Below are 23,138 nucleotides of genomic sequence, written 5' to 3' on the forward strand. Positions count from 1 at the left end.
GTCATAGGGGGAGGAGCCAGTACACACCACCTAATCCTAAAGCTTTATTTTTGTGCCCTGTCTCCTGCGGAGCCGCTATTCCCCCCCATGGTCCTGACGGAGTCCCCAGCATCCACTTAGGACGTTAGAGAAAATGGTTTAAGGCTGTTTTTGCCAGTGTTGGTACTGTGTACAGTGTACCGAGATGCAGCTTGTGTACTGTGTCTGAAGACGCATTCCGCCCCGGTTAGAAGCTGTGCGTCTCCGTACCCTCATGCCGCCATAATGGTCGGTGACCCGCTAGCCGGGACGCCGGCTTAGTACTCACCACTCTTCATTCTTCTGGCTCTGTTAGGGGTGGCGGTGTGCTGCGGGAATGTATGCTCGCCGTGGAGGGGCTTAAGAATAGTTCCCTCAGGAACTGCGTCCTGTCAGCGTGGAACGGGACCATTAACCCTTCAAGAGGTTGGGTCATTCCACCCCCCTAAGTCCCATGAAGCAGGCAGGCTGGTGCCAACCAGCCCTGTTTGAAAATAACAAACACATAAAATAAATGCAGAAAACTCTTCAGGAGCTTCCATAAGCGTGACCGGCTCCTACGAACACATTTTCTATACTGAGTCTGGTACAGCGGTGCAAGTAGGCGGGTACAGCGTACCCTTAAAAATGTAGCCGTGGGTACGCCGTACCGTCGCTCATTGCACTCACCAACTAGACCAGCGGTTGCCAACCCGCGGATCTTTCAACCTCCGCATGCGGCTCGATCACCTCCCGGCCACGGCTCCCTCCCTCCGCTGCTGCTGTGAGGGGAGGAGAGCGCACTGTGCTCCTCTCCTACCCCTCAGTGTCTACCTTCAAGTCAGCACAGGCCCGTGAGCCAATCAGAGCTCGCGGACTGGCAGCCAAGGCTCCCGATTGGCTGCCGGACCATGAGCTTTGATTGGCTCACGGATCGGTGCCTAATTGAAGGTGGCATCTCTGTATTTGGCACTGGGGACATATCTGGCACTGTGGGGGAATTTCTGTATCTGGCACTGGGGCATATCTGGCACTGCGGGGACATGTGTATCTGGCACTGGGGGCATTTGTATATCTGGCACTGTGGGGGCATTCCTGTATCTGGCACTGGGGGCATATCTGGCACTGGGGGGACATGTGTATCTGGCACTGGAGCAATTTCTGTATCTGGCACTGGGGGCATTTCTGTATCTGGCACTGGGGGGGCATATCTGGCACTGTGGGCATTTCTGTATCTGGCACTGGGGCATATCTGGCACTGTGGGGGCATTTCTGTATCTGGCACTGGGTGCATATCTGGCACTGTGGGGACATGTATATCTGGCACTGGGGGCATTTCTGTATCTGGAACTGGGGGGACGTGTATCTGGCACTGGGGGCATATCTGGCACTGTGGGGACATGTGTATCTGGAACTGGGGGCATATCTGCCACTGGGGGGCAATGTATATCTGACACAGTGGGGGCATTTGTGTATCTGGCACTGTGAGGCAATGTATATCTGGCACTATGGGGGCATCTGTGTATCTGGCACTGTGGGCAATGTGTATCTGGCACTGTGGGGCAGTGTGTATCTGGCACTGTGGGGCAGTGTGTATCTGGCACTGTGGGGCAGTGTGTATCTGGCACTGTGGGGCAATGTATATCTGGCACTCTGGGGGCATTTGTGTATCTGGCATTGTGGGGCAATGTGTATATGGCACTGTGGGGCAATGTGTATCTGGCACTGTGCTGCTGTGAGGGGAGGAGAGCGCACTGTGCTCCTCTCCTACCCCTCAGTGTCTACCTTCAAGTCAGCACAGGCCCGTGAGCCAATCAGAGCTCGCGGACTGGCAGCCAAGGCTCCCGATTGGCTGCCGGACCATGAGCTTTGATTGGCTCACGGATCGGTGCCTAATTGAAGGTGGCATCTCTGTATTTGGCACTGGGGACATATCTGGCACTGTGGGGGAATTTCTGTATCTGGCACTGGGGCATATCTGGCACTGCGGGGACATGTGTATCTGGCACTGGGGGCATTTGTATATCTGGCACTGTGGGGGCATTCCTGTATCTGGCACTGGGGGCATATCTGGCACTGGGGGGACATGTGTATCTGGCACTGGAGCAATTTCTGTATCTGGCACTGGGGGCATTTCTGTATCTGGCACTGGGGGGCATATCTGGCACTGTGGGCATTTCTGTATCTGGCACTGGGGCATATCTGGCACTGTGGGGGCATTTCTGTATCTGGCACTGGGTGCATATCTGGCACTGTGGGGACATGTATATCTGGCACTGGGGGCATTTCTGTATCTGGAACTGGGGGGACGTGTATCTGGCACTGGGGGCATATCTGGCACTGTGGGGACATGTGTATCTGGAACTGGGGGCATATCTGCCACTGGGGGGCAATGTATATCTGACACAGTGGGGGCATTTGTGTATCTGGCACTGTGAGGCAATGTATATCTGGCACTATGGGGGCATCTGTGTATCTGGCACTGTGGGCAATGTGTATCTGGCACTGTGGGGCAGTGTGTATCTGGCACTGTGGGGCAATGTATATCTGGCACTCTGGGGGCATCTGTGTATCTGGCACTGTGGGCAATGTGTATCTGGCACTGTGGGGCAGTGTGTATCTGGCACTGTGGGGCAATGTATATCTGGCACTCTGGGGGCATTTGTGTATCTGGCATTGTGGGGCAATGTGTATATGGCACTGTGGGGCAATGTGTATCTGGCACTGTGGGGCAATGTGTATCTGGCACTGTGAGGCAATGTATATCTGGCACTCTGGGGGCGTTTGTGTATCTGGCACTGTGTGGCAATGTGTATCTGGCACTGTGAGGCAATGTATATCTGGCACCCTGGGGACATTTGTGTATCTGGCACTGTGGGGCAACGTGTATCTGGCACTATTGGGGTCATATATGTATCTGCCCCCCATACAGGCCCGGCGTTACCCGCTCATCAAAGGGATGCAGTGCAGGTAGGCGCCGGGCAGGAGAGGCGCCTTCACTGCTCTGCATCCCTGCTGAAGCGCCGTCCTGTCCCCCCTGCTGCTGCTGCTGCTGTGCCTGTCACACTGACAGGCAGCCGCAGCAGCGCCGGCAGCATGAAGCCTTCTCCTCTTTCCCCTGTGACAGTTAGAGGAGTGTCAGTGTTCGTTCTATCGAAAGGGGGCAGAGCGACACGGACCAAGGGGGCGGGGATACATAGGACCAGGCTAGCAGACTGTGAAGATCTGGCCTGCAAGATTGTGGTAAGTGGATGTAAAAAGAGTGTGAGAGAAAGCGTGTGTGTGTGTGTATGTATATGTATGTGTGTGTTTGTATATATGTATGTATGTGTGTATCTGTGTGCAGAGCCGTAACTACGTGTGCCAGGTAGTGTGTGCAGGGCTGGTGTACATGAGTATGTGAGAGGTGGCTGTGGTGTACTATATGTGTGCTTGGTGGAGGGCTGTGGTGTATATGGCTGCCGTAATGTGTAAAAAGGGGGACGCTGTCTGCCGTAATGTGTAAAAAGGGGGACGCTGCCTGCCGTAATGTGTAAAATGGGGACGCTGTCTGCAGTAATGTGTGAAAAGTGGGATACTGTCTGCCATAATGTGTAAAAAGGGGGACGCTGTCTGCCGTAATATATAAAAAGGGGGATGCTGTCTGCTGTAATGTGTAAAAAGGGGAATCTGTCCGCCGTAATGTGTAAAAGGGGCTCTACCTGGTGTAGTGGCGCTACTGTGCGGCGTAGTTTGAATAATGGATACTACTATAATCTGTAATCTGAATTGGTATTATTTTGTGGCCACACCCCTTCCCCATGAAGCCACGCCCCTATATTCATGTGCGCGCCTGCGGCACGCACTGCCCCTATTTTACAATCAGGTGGGGGGGCGATGCCCTCTCTTGCACAAAGCGCTGAAATGTCTAGTTACGGCACTGTCTGTGTGCAGGGCCATAACTGGCGCTGCACAGAGTGCGTGTGGGCAGAGAGTTCACATCCATAGGCTTGTACGGATCTCCTGCAGCTCGGGGGCCCAAGAGGCCATGGTAACCCCCCGGCCCTGCATGTAAAGTATGGGAGGGCACAAATTTATATTTTGCAGGAGGGCGCCGAACACCCTAGCACAAGCCCTGCCCCCATATGTATATCACGCCATTTTCATTGGCCACGCCCCATGTGGCATTTGGCCACACCCATTTTTTTTGCGCACGTACACAGTACCTATAAGACATTTTTTCTACTTGCACCACTGGTCTGGTAGGAGGGGCATAGAGGGAGGAGCCAGCCCACATTATCAAATTCTTAAAGTGGCCATGGCTCCTAGTGGACCCGTCTATACCCCATGGTATTAAGTGGAACCCCAGTATCCTCTAGGATATAAGAGAAATAAATATATGAATTTGTTTTGTTTGCCGATTACATCGAAGGTGTGTACAAATGCAATACTTGGGTTAAAAAAATGCTTAATTTTACCAAATGTACTGTAACTAATAGGACTACTGCCTGTAAAAAGGGACGTTTCTCACGCAGTTGTTCCACGTCGATGCAAGATAACCAACAACATGGCGACACATGCCCTCCGAGGAGACATGTTTTAGAAATAAGCATACATTATCGTGCTACATAACATGACGTGAGAAGGAGGTAGTGAGGGTTACAATACGTCAGAATTTGAATACATGGACCTTTAAGCGCTGGCAAAAGTTTGTTGACTTCCGCACTGCTAAGCATTGTCACTTCTGATTGGACAGCATTCATCAGTATGTCAAGCCGTCCAATGGCGGTGTTGTTTCTTGCTGGACCAAACATGGCGGCTCCCAGTCACAGTGGATAGGATTTTCGGTACAATAAATCAGCCGGTAGCGATTCGTCCCGTAATCACGGAAATTCGGTAATGTGGAGGGAGGATGTCTAGTGACACCGGCAGAAAACAGTTCTGGAAGAGGAATGTCTCGAAAGTCCCGGGAAGGTGCGTAATCCATGGTGATGACTGGGGACAGGGCATTGCTGCCCGAGAGAGGGCTGTGTTGGTGTTACTGTGCATGTTGCATGGTCTTTCAGTGATCAGCAATAACAGCATTGCTAAGCAGCCGTGACAGGAAAGGAATTGCAAGGCACTGTGCTGGCTGCTGTCACTGTTCTGTAATGTCACGATCCCTCCCTCCTCTTGTTAGCATACACTACTATATACATACAATATACTGGCCCTCTCCTCTCAATGGCTCGTTGTCAGGGTTTCAGCCCACTAATGTTTGTGTCTCCATAGCCCTAATGAATGTCACTGCCCATCCTGGGTCCATAAACAGGAAGTGGAAGTACAGTATATTTTCTCAGCACTCACGCTTTATAGTCTGTCAGTGATTTTTCTAACACATGCATGTGGTCTTTGCTTTGTAAAACAAGCCAGTAACAGTCTCACCACTATCTCAGTGTTTAAGCTGGATATAGCTGTATGGCAGGCTTGTGTATTTTAAAACAAGTAATAGTACAACAGCTAACTGGAAACGCTTATTTCTCTAACGTCCTAGAGGATGCTGGGGACTCCATAAGGACCATGGGGAATAGATGGGCTCCGCAGGAGATAGGGCACTTTAAGAAAGACTTTATGATTCTGGGTGTGCACTGGCTCCTCCCTCTATGCCCCTCCTCCAGACCTCAGTTTTAGACTGTGCCCAGAGGAGAATGGGTGCACTGCAGTGCAGGGAGCTCTCCTGAGTTTCCTGCTTAGAAAGCATTTTTGTTTGGATTTTTTCTCTTTTTCAGGGAGTACTGCTGGCAACGGGCTCCCTGCATCGAGGACTGAGGAGAGAGGAGCAGACCTACTTAAATGTTAGGCTCTGCTTCCTCGGCTACTGGACACCATTAGCTCCAGAGGGAATGAACACAGGTTCGTCCTGGGCGGTCACCCCAGAGCCGCGCCGCGGTTCTCCTCACAGAGCCAGAAGAAACGAAGACAGAAGACGTCTCAGGCGGCAGAAGCCTTCGGTGCTTCACAGAGGTAATGCACAGCACTGCAGCTGTGCGTCATTGCTCTGCTACACCTCACACACTCCGGTCACTGTAAGTGTGCAGGGTGCAGGGCGCAGGGGGGGGCGGGGCGCCCTGGGCAGCAATAAAACACCTCTCCTATGGCAAAAGTGTATATACATGTACAGGTGGGCACTGTACATGTATATAAAAGAGCCCCCGCCATTCACTTTCACCCCGCTTTCACTCTTCTGAAGGTGATAAACGTAAGAAGAACAGAGGTTCAGGCGATCCTCATTGTTCCGGTCTAGCCAAGGAGGGCTTGGTATTCAGTTCTTTAAGATTTACTCATAGAAGATCCCTGGCCTCTTCCTCTACGTGAGGAACTGTTACAGCAAGATCCGGGCGTATATCAAGACTTACCGCGGCTGCGTTTGACGGCGTGGCGGTTGAACGCCATATCCTAGCCCGAAAGGGTATTCCCAGAGAAGTCATTTCCACGCTTCTTCAGGCTAGAAAAGAAGTAATGGCAAAGCCTTACCACCGTATTTGGCATAAATATGTGTATTGGTGTGAATCCAAGAAGGCTCCTACGGAAGACTTTCAGCTGGGTCGTTCTTCTCCATTCTTTGCAAGCAGGTGTGGATGCAGGCCTAAAGTTAGGCTCCGTTTCAGGGCAGTTTTGGCCTTATAAATTTTCTTAAAAAAAAAAAAAAAGAATTGGCCACCTTTCCGGAAGTTCAGACTTTCGTGAAAGGAGTACTGCACATCCAACCTCCATTTGTGCCCCCATTGGCACCGTGGGATCTTGACGTGGTGTTGCGTTTCTTGTGTTACACTGATTGGAACCTTTATTAAAGGTTGTGTTAAAATTTCTCTCTTGGAGAGTGGTCATGCTATTGGCTTTGGGTGTCCGTAAGGCGGGTGTCGGAAGTAGCGGCTTTGTCTCACAAGAGCCCCTGTTTGAACCTCCAAGTGGATAGAGCGGAATTGAGAACTCGGATAATAGTTCTGCCAAAAGTGGTTTCTGTGATTCACAGAAACCAGCCTATTTTGATGCCTGTGGTTACTTAAGCATTGGCTGATTCAAAGTCTCTCGATGTAGTCAGGGTTTTGAATATTTATGTCGCCAATTTGGCTCAGATTGGGGAAACAGAGGCTCTGTCTGTCCGGTATGCTCCCAGCATGATTGGGGGCCTGCGTCTATGCAGTCTGTTACACTCTGGATCTGTGATACGATTCGGCGTGCTCGTTCTACGGCTGGATTGCCGTTACCAAAGTCGGTGGAGACCCATTCTGCTAGGAAGATGGGCTCTTCTTGGGCGGATGCCCGAGGAGTCTCGGCGGTTCTACTTTGCCGAGTGGCTACTTGGTCGGGTTCAAACACTTTTGCTAAGCTCTACAAGTTTAATACCCTGGCTGATGGGGACCTCATGTTTGCTCAATCGGTGCTGCAGAGTCGTCCGCACTCTCCCACCCGGTCTGGAGCTTTGCTATAAACCCCATGGTCCTTACGGAGTCCCCAGCATCCTCTAGGACGTATGAGAAAATACGATTTTAATACCTACCTGTAAATCCTTTTCTCTTAGTCCGTAGAGGATGCTGGGTGCCCGTCCCAGTGCGTACTGTGTCTGCAGTTATTGGTTATGGTTACACTCTTGTGGTGGTTTTTTTCTGTCAGGCTGTTGCAGACGTTGTTTATGCCATGGCATGCGGTGTCTTCTTATTGGTTGTGTTGACACACAGGTTGTGTTACATATTCTCTCAGCATGTGGCTGTGTATTTTTTCATGCCGTTGGCTGGTGTTCTATTGAATGCCACGTTCTGCGGTATGTTCGAGGTGTGAGCTGGTATGACACTCACCGTGTTTAAACAATAAATTCTTTCCTCGAAATGTCCGTCTCCCTGGGCACAGTTCTCTAACTGGAGTCTGGAGGAGGGGCATAGAGGGAGGAGCCAGTTCACACCCATTCAAAGTCTTATAGTATGCCCATGTCTCCTGCGGATCCCGTCTATACCCCATGGTCCTTACGGAGTCCCCAGCATCCTCTACGGACTAAGAGAAAAGGATTTACCGGTAGGTATTAAAATCCTATTTTTTTTTATATGCCATCCACTATGTATAGCGCTATGGATCCCTTGTTTTACCATATAAATAAAGTCTAGTAAAAAAATCTTTCAACTTGGCCCATTTTTTTCTTTCAAAAATTCTCTAAATTAAAAACACAGAATAATTATCCATATCCATTTTATGTAAAATCCCCTGCAGTTTGCAGTCTTACTCTTGATGGAAAAGTGTGAAATGAATAATACAATTCAGATCTTCTATTCCACAGCAGGTCGCATTTCCACACTTACTAAAATGATAATCTATGCCTTGTGGTTGGCAGGGGGTTTTGTCATTCTTCAGTTGTTAGGTCTAACAAAATAGAATAGAAACTGTGTTGTCCTGATGGCTCTTAAAACAATTTGAGTCTATATGATTGTACGTGATGTGACTTAAAGCGAATTTGAGTTTGTGTCATCAGGAGAGGAATCGTAATCTAGTAAATGTAGGAATATGATATGTTCATATATGTAGTCATTTATGTGGGTATAATACATATATTATAATGATTTCAGAGTTTGTTCATGTATTGTTTATTTTTTTTTATTTCAGTTAATTCATGCACCATGCTTTCTACTTCTTTTTGTTTAAAAAACAAAACAAAACATATTTTGTCCTAATGCAAGTATGTGACCACCCTTACTCTATGGCAGGGGTTCCCAATCACAGTCCTCAATGCACACTAACGGTAAGATTCAATTGTGGTGCATGCTGGCAGCCACTAGATGGCGCCCAATGGAGCAATTCAATTGTTGCTGCCCCCGGGGGTAGCGAGCTGAAATGTGCGTAATAGTTACCAGTTTGGGCACCCAGATGGCACTTTTCCCGATTGCGGCCAGCACTTTGGTCGGGTTTAGCTGCTTTATGCTGATAAACCAGACCTCTAGAGGCGCAATCAGTGAGAAAAAAAACAATCCAATTGAATTGCAACCCGCGATCTCCCGTCACTTTTTTAAGTGGGATATCGAGTGCACAAAACAATTGAATACTGCCCTAAAAGTACAGATTTTAGTGGTATCACTATCTATACTTGAGCACAGGTTGTTAAATTAAAATAACAGGTACTAAATAACCTTTCAAATAGCCCTCTTTTAAGTGGGCAACCTGCGTCGAGAGGGGTGCCTTTTTTGAAAGTATCTAAATGGAATTCCAAGAGATTTGCATGTCTTAACTCCCAGGTCAGCTGACACGCTATAGCCGTGGCTGGAGCAGCCAAGACCGAAGGACACTGCAGGCGGAGCGGTACAGAAAAGCAGTGATGTAAAAGTACTTACTTAGTCTGGCGGAACGGACAGAGCCACAGTGCTAGCGGCAGGTATCGTATGCTTTGGTGATCTGACAGACTTCATAATAAGGTAGATGTATGTTGTGCTTTGCAAGTTCGTGCAGCACAGCACATTCATAGGAGTTGTAGTTCCACAGATTCAGCTATTCATATAATGAACATTTTCCATCCTGTATATTGATATATTTTGGCACCAAAATAACTTTGTTATCGGGAGACTTTGCACAGAGAGGGCTAAAGCTATATTTATTTTAATAATATTTATTTGATGCAAAATTGTTTTAAATATATTTATGATATTGTTATTGGTATTTCACTTGTGTATATGTACATTATATAGCTGAGTCTTGATTTTCATTCCGCCATACTGGGGTTGTATATATATTTTGTTTAGAGCTGTTCTACGTTTTGACATACTAATTAAACCACCTGTGCTAAAATATGGCTATCCATAAAACATGGACTGTTAGCGTAACTTGAGGATCGTTGTTGGGAACTATGATGGCACATAGAACTACTAGATGTGTGTCACCAGCCTCCTCCTTGAGCTGATAAAGTCCTGTGATTGCCGCTGCTTCCTCCTTATAGATTTAAACTGGGAGCTCATAAACGGTGATAGATAATCCATCTTTTAAATACTTTTGAATTATCCTTATATTTTTTCCCTAACTGGTGATGCTTTTTAATATATATTATTTACTCTATTCACTTTAAATGTTCTCAAATGTTCTCATTTTTATTTTGTGGGTTTATTCAGAAATAGCTTAATTGTTGAACCACTCAATGGACTAATTTGAAATCCACTGAAACACTTCAGGATCATAGTGATTATACACAAAAGGATCATAGTGTACTGTATTAAGTAATCTCTGAAGTTAACTCGTTGCAGCAAGTTTTAATTAGGTGTTTGTAGAGATGAGCAAATGGTTTAAAATGTTTATGTCTAGTTATGCCGGTTTTTAGTGCTGCTCAGAGTTTGTCCTACCCTAACCACACCCCACAGCCACATGAGTTTACAATCATCCTACTGCTCTAATTATATGCTTTGTATTAAATGCAAGTTTTTAAAAATGGTATTCCAGAGTATTTTAACAATTACAGAATTAATACTTTAAAATTCCCTGATGTGAGAAATGCCAAAGGCAAGATTATTTCTCATTCACTTGATTTTCCGTTCTTAAAAGCCAATTTATACACATGCAGGTCATTCTGAATACTGCCCAGGAACGGGTACATGGAATCTTATAAGATCTTTAATGTTACAGCACTTGCAAATGTACTTTTCTTGGCACGTTATTATTTCATGTTCCTAGTTCAGGCTAGGATAGATGGCAAATTTTGACCCTGCCGCTTGAATGTTGTACCAGAATTTGAGATTTGTCAGACCAGGCAACTTTTGTACAGTACCCAACTTTCCAGTCTTTGGGAGCCTGTGCCTGCTGTAGCTTCAGCAATGTTGTAACTAGAGGGTGACTGGGCGGGCATGTGACCCAGGCTATAGATTAGAGTTGGCATCGGGGACCTTCCTGCACCGGAAAAATATATCACCCGGCCAATCAGAGAAGGAAGAGGAGCAGCAGGGGATTTGTAGTTAATCTTTTACTGCGCAGACTCTGAGCAGTAAAAGATGAACCACAAATCCCGTGAGGCATTGTACCCTTTCAAAGATGGCAGACACTGGAGCTCCATGTACAGGGAGCGGTGTGAAGTGGAGTGGCGAGTAGAGTTGCCGCTGCCGTGGACTACTGTGGCCACTCTACTGCTGGGAACTGGGGCCACACGAAAGCTACTCTGCTGCCAGGAACTGAGGCGACTCTGCTGCTGGAACTAGGAGCTAAAGTTCGCCGGCAGCAGCGCAAGAGGGAGATCAGGTCACCCCATGGTGAATAACCAGAGCCAATAAATCGCCGCCCAGATCAACATGTCAGTGTACAAACTGTACTCTGAGGTGAGTGGCTGATGATAGTGTACCTTTAATTCTCTGTCCAGCCTCATCCTAGGCGGCACTGGTTGTACTGGTCACACACTGGGGACGGTATAAGGGGTGCTACTGTGTGGTGCAACATGAGTAAGGAGTACGTCTGTTTGGCGTAATGTTGATAAGGGGTACTACTGTGCAGTGTAATGTGAATAAGGTTGCACTACTCGGCGGCATAATTTGTTTTGCTTCTTTTTGGTGATGGAGGAGGGGAGGGTGGTGGCAAATTACTGCCTTGCCGCAGGTGACAGAAATCCTGGTTTTGGTCCTGCCTTTAGTTTGTTTCTTACTTGATGGGAATTGAATCCAGTATGGTATTCTTCTGCTCTAATCCGTCCACTTAAAATTTGACATGCTGTGTGTTCAGAGGCTTTGCAAAGCATGGTTCTTTGAGGTACTGCCACCTTTCTGTCAGCTTGAACCAGCATTTTCCTTTTCCTCTGGCCTCTCTCATTAACAAGGCATTTTCTCTCACAGAACTATTGCCCATTGTAGTTTTTTTAGTTTTGTACATCATTCTCTGTAAAGCCTAGATACAGTTGCTTATGAAATCCAGGAGATCAACAGTTTTTGAAATATCCAAACCCCATTTCTCTGACGTCCTAGTGGATGCTGGGAACTCCGTAAGGACCATGGGGAATAGCGGCTCCGCAGGAGACAGGGCACATCTAAAGAAAGCTTTAGGATCACCTGGTGTGCACTGGCTCCTCCCCCTATGACCCTCCTCCAAGCCTCAGTTAGATTTTCTGTGCCCGACGAGAAGGGTGCACACTAGGGGCTCTCCTGAGCTCTTTGTGAAAGTTTTAGTTATTATTTTCAGTGAGACCTGCTGGCAACAGGCTCACTGCATCGAGGGACTAAGGGGAGAAGAAGCGAACTCACCTGCGTGCAGAGTGGATTGGGCTTCTTAGGCTACTGGACATTAGCTCCAGAGGGACGATCACAGGTTCAGCCTGGATGGGTCACCGGAGCCGCGCCGCCGGCCCCCTTACAGAGCCAGAAGAGCGAAGAGGTCCGGAAAAATCGGCGGCAGAAGACTTTCCTGTCTTCAGATAAAGGTAGGCGCACAGCACCGCAGCTGTGCGCCATTGCTCTCAGCACACTTCACACTCCGGTCACTGAGGGTGCAGGGCGCTGGGGGGGCAGCGCCCTGAGACTCAATAAATCGATAGAAAACCTTTTATGGCTAAAATAAATGCATCACATATAACTCCTGGGCTATATGGATGCATTTAACCCCTGCCAAAACATACAAGAAAACGGATGATAAGGACGCCGAGAAAGGGGCGGAGCCTATCTCCTCAGCACACTGGCGCCATTTTCCCTCACAGCTCAGTTGGAGGGAAGCTCCCTGGCTCTCCCCTGCAGTCACTACACTACAGAAAGGGGTTAAAAAAGAGAGGGGGGCACAAATTAGGCGCAGTATAAACAATACAGCAGCTATAAAGGGAAAAACACTTATATAAGGTTATCCCTGTATATATATAGTGCTCTGGTGTGTGCTGGCAAACTCTCCCTCTTTCTCCCCAAAGGGTAACCCTGTCACCAGGGACAAGGGTATCCCTCCTGTGGTGGTTGCAGAGTGCTCATCTTCTAGAGGGCCGCAGATTCGGCATGCGGGACTGGGTCCTGGTGGCCACGGATGCCAGCCTGCGAGGCTGGGGAGCAGTCACACAGGGAAGGAATATCCAGGGCTTATGGTCAAGCCTGGAGACATCACTTCACATAAATGTCCTGAAGCTAAGGGCCATTTACAATGCTCTAAGCTTAGCAAGACCTCTGCTTCAAGGTCAGCCGGTGTTGATCCAGTCGGACAACATTACGGCAGTCACCCACGTAAACAGACAGGGTGCCACAAGAAGCAGGAGGGCAATGGCAGAAGCTGCAAGGATTCTTCGCGGGACGAAAAACCATGTGATAGCACTGTCAGCAGTTTTCATTCCGGGAGTGGACAACTGGGAAGCAGTTTTCCTCAGCACGACCTCCACCCGGGAGAGTAAGGACTTCACCCAGAAGTCTTCCACATGATTATAAACCGTTGGGAAAAACTCGACAGGTATTGCGCCACGTCAAGGGACCCTCAGGCAATAGCTGTAGATGCTCTGGTAACACCGTGGGTGTACCAATCAGTGTATGGGTTCCCTCCTCTGCCTCTCATACCCAAGGTACTGAGATTGATAAGATGGAGAGGAGTAAGCACTATATTAGTGGCTCCGGATTGGCCAAGAAGGAATTGGTAACCGGAACTTCAAGAGATGCTCACGGAGGATCCGTAGCCTCTACCTCTAAGAAGGGACCTGCTCCAGCAAGGACCTTGTCTGTTCCAAGACTTACCGCGGCTGCGTTGACGGCATGGCGGTTGAACGCCGGATCCTGAAGGAAAAAGGCATTCCGGATGAAGTCATCCCTATCCTGATCAAAGCCAGGAAGGATGTAACCGCAAAACATTATCACCGCATTTGGCGAAAATATGTTGCGTGGTGCGAGGCCAGTAAGGCTCGACGGAGGAAATTCAACTGGGTCGATTCCTGCATTTCCTGCAAACAGGAGTATCTATGGGCCTGAAATTGGGGTCCATTAAGGTTCAAATTTCGGCTCTGTCAATTTTCTTCCAAAAAAGAACTAGCTTCAGTCCCTGAAGTTCAGACATTTGTTAAAGGGGTACTGCATATACAGCCTCCTTTTGTGCCTTTAGTGGCACTTTTGGGATCTCCAGGTGGTTTTTGGGTTCCAAAAGTCACATTGGTTTGACACACTTAAATCTGTGGAGTTAAAATATCTCACAGAAAAAGTGGTCATGCTGTTGGCTCTGGCCTGGGCCATGCGCGTGTCAGAATTGGTGGCTTTATCCTGTAAAAGCCCTTATCTGATTTTCCATTCGGACAGGGCGGAATTGAGGACTCGTCCTCAGTTTCTCCCTAAGGTGGTTTCAGCGTTCACCTGAACCAAACCTATTGTGGTGCCTGCGGCTACTAGGGACTTGGAGGACTCCAAGTTGCTAGACGTTGTCAGGACCCGGAAAATATATGTTTCCAGGACGGCTGGAGTCAGGAAATCTGACTCGCTGTTTATCCTCTATGCACCCAACTAGCTGGGTGCTCCTGCTTCTAAGCAGACTATTGCTCGTTGGATTTGTAGTACAATTCAGCTTGCACATTCTGTGGCAGGCCTGCCACAGCCAAAAATCTGTAAATGCCCACTCCACAAGGAAGGTGGGCTCATCTTGGGCAGCTGCCCGAGGGGTCTCGGCTTTACAATTTTGCCGAGCAGTTACTTGGTCAGGAGCAAATACGTTTGTAAAATTCTACAAATTTGATACCCTGGCTGAGGAGGACTGGGAGTTCTCTCATTGGGGGCTGCAGAGTCATCCGCACTCTCCCGCCCGTTTGGGAGCTTTGGTATAATCCCCATGGTCCTTACGGAGTTCCCAGCATCCACTAGGACGTCAGAGAAAATAAGAATTTACTTACCGATAATTCTATTTCTCGTAGTCCGTAGTGGATGCTGGGCGCCCATCCCAAGTGCGGATTGTCTGCAATACTGGTACATAATTATTGTTACCAAAAAATTCGGGTTATTGTTGTAGTGAGCCATCTTTTCGAGAGGCTTCTCTATTATCATGCTGTTAACTGGGTTCAGATCACAAGTTGTACAGTGTGATTGGTGTGGCTGGTATGAGTCTTGCCCGGGATTCAAAATCCTTCCTTATTGTGTACGCTCGTCCGGGCACAGTATCCTAACTGAGGCTTGGAGGAGGGTCATAGGGGGAGGAGCCAGTGCACACCAGGTGATCCTAAAGCTTTCTTTAGATGTGCCCTGTCTCCTGCGGAGCCGCTATTCCCCATGGTCCTTACGGAGTTCCCAGCATCCACTACGGACTACGAGAAATAGAATTATCGGTAAGTAAATTCTTATTCTTGCACCAACATTTAACTGTAAGATTATGTTCTTCCCCATTCTTGTGTTTTGTTTGGACAGCAATTGAGTCTCTTGACCATGTCTGCATTCTTTTATGGATTGAGTTTCTGCTACGTGGTTGATTAATTACTTTCATCAACAAGCAGGTGTACCTAATAATAAAGTAGTAATTGAATGTACAGTATATATGAAATATTTTTTTTTTTTGTGGTATACACAGAGCTATCTGGAAAATGAGCTGCTCACCAGCAGAACATATCAATGCATTTATTATTATTATTATCCTTTATTTATATGGCGCCACAAGGGATCCCAATTACAGAGTACATAAACAAATAAGCAAAACAGTAAACAGTGACTTATAGTTGAAGACAAAGGACAAGTACAGGGTACAAAGACATAGCTGCATCAGCAGACAACACTGAGATAAGTATCAGGGTGGCAGAAAACCGCGGGATTTGGTGTTACTGAAGATGGTTTAAGTAACAGAATGAAAAGCACACGAGGGAAGAGGGCCCTGCTCGTGAGAGCTTAATATATCCTTCTTCACTGTAGAAAGGTCAAGGTACAGGTTGAGTATCCCATATCCAAATATTCCAAAATACGGAATTTTTTGAGTCAGAGTGAGATAGTGAAACCTTTCTTTTCTGATGGCTCAATGTACACAAACTTTGTTTAATACAGGCAAGCTGCTTTAGCAGGATGCTGCGAAAGGACGGGACACATTTTGCCATTTTCAAATTGGGCAGGTGCCGTGCTAAAACAGCCTAGCACAGAGGTTCTCAAATGCGGTACTCAAGGCACCCCAACAGTCCAGGTTTTAAGTATATCAAAGGCTCAGCACAGATGGTTTTATCAAATCGACTGAGGTATTATTTAAGTCACCTTCTGTAGCTAAGCATGGATATACTGAATACCTGGACCTTTGGGGTGCCTTGAGGACTGCGTTTGAGAACCTCTGGCCTAGTGTGAACACAATAATATTGACTTTATGGTGCACCATAAACAGTTAACTTTTAAACATCAGTGTATTACAGTGGTTCCCAAATTTTTCTGAATCACGGCGCCCTAGAGTATCAGAAGTTTTTTTTCACGGCACCCCTAGGCCTAAAGTTTCTTATTGTGAAATTTAGAAATAAATATGAAATTAAGTAAATTGTGTTTATATGTCATCCTTAGATTCAATTGTGTGGTGATAGCCGAAATTTCCTTCTGTGGGTGGAATTCAAATGATGTATCACGCCCAATCTCCTGTCTAAAATGATCCCCGTTATCATGCATATCGCGCCCATAGTAATCAGGTTTAGCTGTGAAAAGGGTCGGGTGCCTCCATACTCCGGGTGTAGCAAGCTGAAATAATGATATCATGCCCCCGAGGGCAGAAACAGAACGGGTGTGGAAAGGGGTGAAAAGAATTGAATCCCGCCCTGTGTGCCACATATTTTGTGATTGACAGCTATTAGCACTGGTTTTGACTATTACATTGACCATAAATAATTTGAATTGGTCCTTGACCACCAACCCATGGCACCCCCCCTGCAAGTGTCCCGAGGTACCACAGGGTGCCACGGCACACAGTTTGAGAACCATTGGTGTATTCTATTACACTTTTTGGTTAAAATATAACATTTGCCAACACTCAGGGGTATATGCAATTCACGGCGAATCGCGGCAAATTATCGCCGTTTTTTAATTCGACACAATTTGACAGGTGAATTCCGGCAGGTGGCTGCCGGAATTCACCATATTCAATGAAAAACGGATTCGACAGTCCCGCGGGCGAAAAAACGGCCGATTTGCCGGATTTTGCAGCGAATTATAAAAAACGGGAAAAACCCGGAAAAAAATGGCGTGGGGTCCCCCCTCCAAAGCATAACCAGCCTCGGGCTCTTCGAGCTGGTCCTGGTTCTAAAAATGCGGGGGAAAAATTGACAGGGGATCCCCCGTATTTTTAAAACCAGCACCGGGCTCTGCGCCTGATGCTGGTGCAAAAAATACGGGGGACAAAAAGAGTAGGGGTCCCCTGTATTTTATACACCAGCATCGGGCTCCACTAGCTGGACAGATAATGCCACAGCCGGGGGTCACTTTTATACAGCGCCCTGCGGCCGTGGCATTAAATATCCAACTAGTCACCCCTGGCCGGGGTACCCTGGGGGAGTGGGGACCCCTTCAATCAAGGGGTCCCCCCCAGCCACCGAAGGGCCAGGGGTGAAGCCCGAGGCTGTCCCCCCCATCCAAGGGCTGCGGATGGGAGGCTGATAGCCTTGAGTAAAATGACAGAATATTGTTTTTTCCAGTAGTACTACAAGTCCCAGCAAGCCTCCCCCGCAAGCTGGTACTTGGAGAACCACAAGTACCAGCATGCGGGAGAAAAACGGGCCCGCTGGTACCTGTAGTACTACTGGAAAAAAAATACCCAAATAAAAACAGGAGACACACCTTGACAAGTACAACTTTATTACACACTGCCGACACACACATACTTACCTATGTTGACACGCCGACTGCCACAGTCTCCGACGATCTGAGGTACCTGTGAAAAAAATTAGACTCACCTCAATCCAGTGTCCGGGAGATAATCCACGTACTTGTTAAAAAAAAAAAACACGAACACCGGTACCATGCCGGACTGAAAGGGGTCCCATGTTTACACATCAGACCCCTTTCCCCGAATGCCGGGACACCACGTGACTCCTGTCACTGAGGAAACTTCAGCCAATCAGGAAGCGCTACTTCCGTGGCGCTCACCTGATTGGCTGTGCGCGTGTGACCTCAGACAGCGCATCGCAAAGCCTCTCCATTACTTTCAATGGTGGGAACTTTGCCGTCAGCGGTGGGGTTACCCGCGGTCAGCCGCTGACCGGCGGGTGACCCCACCGCTAGCCGCAAAGTTCCCACCATTGAATATAATGGAGAGGCTTTGCGATGCGCTGTCAGCTCAGACGCGCACAGAGCCAATCAGCAGAGTGCAAGGACGTTGCGCTCGCTGATTGGCTTACGAGACCTTTCAGTGACAGCTGTCACGGGGGGTCTCTCTGCATTCGTGGAAAGGGGTCCCATGTGTCAACATGGGACCCCTTTCAGTCCGTGTGGTACGGGTGTCCGGTTAGTTTTTTTGACAAGTTCGTGGATTTACCTCTGGACCATGGATGAGGTGAGTGTATTTATCTTTTCTTTTCAGGTACCCCTGGATTCTACTTGGAGAAGAGGACCGATGTCGGCGTGTGAACATAGGTAAGTATGTGTGTGTCGACGTATGAAATAAAGTTTTACTTTCACGGTGTCGGTCTCCTGTTTTTATTTGGGTATTTTTTTCCAGTAGAACTACAGGTACCAGCGGGCCCGTTTTTCTCCCGCATGCTGGTACTTGTGGTTCTCCAAGTACCAGCTTGCGGGGGAGGCTTGCTGGGACTTGTAGTACTACTGGAAAAAAAATATTCTGTCATTTTTCTCAAGGCTATCAGCCTCCCATCCGCAGCCCTTGGATGGGGGGGACAGCCTCGGGCTTCACCCCTGGCCCTTGGGTGGCTGGGGGGGGGGGACCCCTTGATTGAAGGGGTCCCCACTCCCCCAGGGTACCCCGGCCAGGGGTGACTAGTTGGATATTTAATGCCACGGCCGCAGGGCGCTGTATAAAAGTGACCCCCGGCTGTGGCATTATCTGTCCAGCTAGTGGAGCCCGATGCTGGTGTATAAAATACGGGGGACCCCTACTCTTTTTGTCCCCCGTATTTTTTGCACCAGCATCAGGCGCAGAGCCCGGTGCTGGTTTTAAAAATACGGGGGAACCCCTGTCAATTTTCCCCCCGCATTTTTAGAACCAGGACCAGCTCGAAGAGCCCGAGGCTGGTTATGCTTTGGAGGGGGGACCCCACGCCATTTTTTTCAGGGATTTTACCGTTCCAGCTATTAAAAAAAAATAAAAAAAAATCTTTTTTAAAATATATAAATAATACTTGTGCAACCAAAAAAGACAAACCAAGTACCTAATCCCTTCTAATATAAATAGATATGCTATTCCCCCAAAAAAAAGCCACCAAAAAAAACATGTTTTAATTTTTTTTTATTGGTTTCACCCTCCAAAGTGTGGCGGATTGAAAATGACGAATTTACTGTCTAAAAGCACTGTTGTCGAATTTCCAAACTTGAATTGAATACACTTTGGTCGAATTGCAGCACTTGTATCATTGCAGAAAAGTCGAATTTGACAAAAGTCGAATTTCAAAAAGTCGAATTTTGAAAGTCCGTTTTTTTGACGGAAAGCACTGAATTGCATTGACGATTTTTTTTTTTGGCGAAAAAATCCCGAAATTCGACAATTTCGGGAATTCGACCGCAATTGCATATACCCCTCAGATTTTCCAACCCTGTGCAGCAGGGTTGGCTGGTTTAAACTAAATGTTTTTTTTTTAAACTGTTTTTTATTTTTTTATTATACTGTGATTACAGATACGGCACTGTGACTTCTTTAAGAAAAAAAAAAAACCCTACAGTATTATAAGGGAGTTCTGCTGGTATTATTACACATTCTTGTTGCTCGTGGTCTTTAAGCATCTTCAGCTAGTGTAGAAAGATTTTGTCCCTTTTTATGGTTTAGTGCATTCAACGCTTCCAAACAGACTGAGAGCTGAAGTCGCCTCTAAACTAGTGTTTATATTCAAAATGTTTAATGCCAGTCCTAATGCTTAACTCCTTTCATTTATTATTTTTTGTGTGTGTCTGTCTGAAAAGTGCTGTTGCATTTTCCACTTTGTATTGCTATTCAGAGTTATTTAATTATAAGTAACTAGCTGTTCCACCCGTACTTTGCACAATAATTTCTGATTTTCACGGTTGTAAATATAACAGAGTGTTAAAAATTTGGTGAATCTATAGAGATGTAAATTTGATACGTCTTAATGTAACTAAATATTAATCCATGGTTCTTAGCGTTACCCAAGGAGCACCCATAGCAGATATGGTAAAAAGTGACAGGACCATTTTTGTAGTTTATTAAATTCTACACACTGGAGGTGCAATCCAAATTTTGATCCGATTGGGTGTTATCGTTCACACAGTGCAAGTCATGCATCGGTAATGACATCATTAAGTCAACCCCCTTTTCATCCCTTTAGGGGAGATTTGTTAAAAATTTCGTTACGTAGTTTGCCTTCCCATCTGAAGAATTCCTATGCTAAATTTAATCTTCCTGTCATATCGGGAAGTAAGAGAATTAGTCATGAGTCAGTGACGGAGGGCTTTCGCACTTTTTATATATATATATGTAGAGGACTAATGCTGTACATTAACTTATTCTTGTACTTCATTTCATCTATCTCTAAGTGTACTTACTTTGTATGTTTTACCATGTTTAGGCAAACTACATATTCTGATATAGTAGGAGTAATAAGCTTAAAAAGATCTTTTTATTTAAAGATGCAAAATAAATCCTATCAAAGCCTAATAAATTTGGATTGTTAATGTTAGAAAGCATTAAAACATGGTTGATCAAGGTTTGCAGTGCATAGTAATGTTTGACAGTGTCACTACAATAAGCAGGATTCTTATTTTTGTCATTAAAACATTACTCCAAACAAAAAAAAAGCTGTTATAACCCCCCCCCAAAAAAATAAATAAAAATAAAATAAATGAACAATAGAAAAAACATATTTTCCCCCAACCTTGCTGTGCGTTAAACCTTGTTTATTGAATTTGTGAGTATTAGGACAGCGTTACCTGCCAGTTGAAGCACAGCAGTTGTATGTTCAGACTTCTGTATGCTTGATCATATTGCGTTTTATGAGCTCTTCGCCCTCTCCTTGGCTGCAGACGATTTTCTGCTTTGTGTGTGTGTACCACCTACACACTAGAACAATCTTGGCCTCATATGTGGTTTCCGGCCAAATCGGGACATCATATCGGCCTAATCGCTTAGCGTGTACCTGTGATTGTGCGCACCTTTGGGTCATTAGCGATGATTTCTGGACGGCTCTACTGCAGGGTCAACCAGAAGAGATTGCTAACGATGCCATGCTGCTGATTAGTCCATCACTCCATTTTCCCCTGCATGGAGCAATTGTGTATGCACTCTTCTGTGGTGAAACGTGTGTAAGCCTCTCTACTGTTGCATAATGTGTATAAGCGGCTCTACTGTGGTTTAACTTGTATAAGAGGCTCTACTAATGTGTGTGTAATGTGAATTGATACTGTTCTGTGGCCACGTCCCTTCACTATGAAGACACGCCCCTAAATATATCACTAAGGGACGCCAAAATATATATTCACATACCAAAAAAATTATGCTTGGGTCGGCCCTACTGGCTACACATTGTTTTTATGTGTAGCCAGGTTCAGTATAATTTCCCGATGGACGGGATGCCAGCGATCAGAATACTGTCAGTGGCATTCCATCCGTTAGAATCCCAATAGCCCCCTCTAAAGTACCCTAACCCTCCCTTGTGGATGCCTAAACCTTACCTGTCCTTGTGGGTGCTTAACCCCAACCCGCCCTTTCCCGCTGCCTAAACCTAAGCCTCCCGGCACTGCAGCCTTGCCCTAACCACCCTTCTCCTGCCTAATCTTAACCAACCCCCCTTCTCCTGTCTAAACTTAACCAACCCCCCAACCCTCTCCCCCCCACCCCCCTCCGAGGCAGGGCGACAGCGCACCCCGCAGTCAGGATGATCCGGATGCTGGCTGTCAGTATTGTGACGCCGTTATCCCACGCTGGGTCGTTATCTAGATGCCGGAATTGTGTCCTCCAACGGGATCCTGGCATCAGTATATAGACCGCTGGGATCCCGTCCATTGGGAAGCTAACCGCTTCCCGTGTAGCCACCTTAAATCTGGAAGTCATGTTACTCACTGGTTTTATTGCCTGTCTGTTTGGATTGTACTGAACTTGCTACTTTCTCCAATGTTTGTTTTCTGTTGTTGACCCAGTTTAGTTTTTTGACATTGCTACTTTCTGGAATCCTCACCCTGGCTTTTTTACTGGTTATTGCTTTGTTTCTGCTTGCTCTGAACCTGTTCTGGGAGCTTTTACTTCTCCAGTTCACTGCCTATCCTGAACTAAGACTGTTTTCAGATCATACCGACCGTCACTATACTGACACTGGGATCCTGAAAGGTGAATAACTTGACGGTCGGCATGCCGACCAACAGAGGCTATGCCCACTCGTGGGTGTCCACGACACCCATAGAGTGGGAATAGAAACGGTGGCGAGCCACCGAGCTTGCAAGGGGCTTCGTTGCACTAACCCACTTCCCCCCTGCGCCGGCCATCTAAATGCCAGGATCCCGCCATCGGTATGGTGACCAGCGGTCTCCCAACCACCGGCCACATGAACCCAACCCACTCTCTCTGGTCGTGCTGAGCACTTAGACAGGGAGACACAACCTGCGGATATTTAGCAGCATAGTCCATACTACATGGCAAAAAACTGACCTTTGTTAGACTCCACACCTGCTATAATCAGCGTCAGAGTGAGCTGGCCTAGTCAGAATCTTATCTTTTCTGATGAATTTCTGACGCCAGTACTGACAGAATTTTAGTTAAAAAACCCCCACCACCCATTCTATATGAAATATCTCTGTTCAAAGGTATACTACCTAAAGAGGATTGGCATGAAACTACTGCATGATTTTATTTATTTATGTTTTTTTATATGCTATTTTTATTGGTTCTTTTAACTTGTTTTCTAATGAGTTTGCTCTCTTTTTATTTTTAAATCACTAGTTTTGTTTTATTATTCAGTTCACATAAGCAAACTAAAAGAGCTTTCTGCATTTAAATGTTCTTTTGGTGACAAGAATATATTGTTACTATGTCGATTTATAAGTAGATTTATTGTGTGGGTGGAATGCAAATTGTTAATGAGTATATCTTATGCTTGTGTTTTTAAATGGCTTCACTATTGT

At 46.6% G+C, this 23,138-nt stretch overlaps 1 protein-coding gene across 3 annotated transcripts in view; it reads left to right on the top strand.

Annotated features, from left to right (window-relative positions):
- Positions 1 to 4,713: 4,713 nt before the first annotated feature.
- Positions 4,714 to 23,138, top strand: part of TBC1D22A (TBC1 domain family member 22A) — a 1,169,061-nt gene continuing 1,150,636 nt past the window's right edge. Inside the window, exon 1 of one of the 3 annotated variants that reach the window (XM_063927120.1) lies at positions 4,714 to 4,950. In XM_063927120.1, the coding sequence (XP_063783190.1) occupies positions 4,889 to 4,950 (62 nt within the window). In that variant the 5' untranslated portion in view covers positions 4,714 to 4,888. The remainder of the gene's footprint in view (positions 4,951 to 23,138) is intronic. The other 2 variants (XM_063927118.1, XM_063927119.1) reach the window with 2 other exon arrangements.

The sequence above is a fragment of the Pseudophryne corroboree genome, chromosome 6, assembly GCF_028390025.1.
Source record: "Pseudophryne corroboree isolate aPseCor3 chromosome 6, aPseCor3.hap2, whole genome shotgun sequence".
Classification (NCBI taxonomy): Eukaryota; Metazoa; Chordata; class Amphibia; order Anura; family Myobatrachidae; genus Pseudophryne; species Pseudophryne corroboree.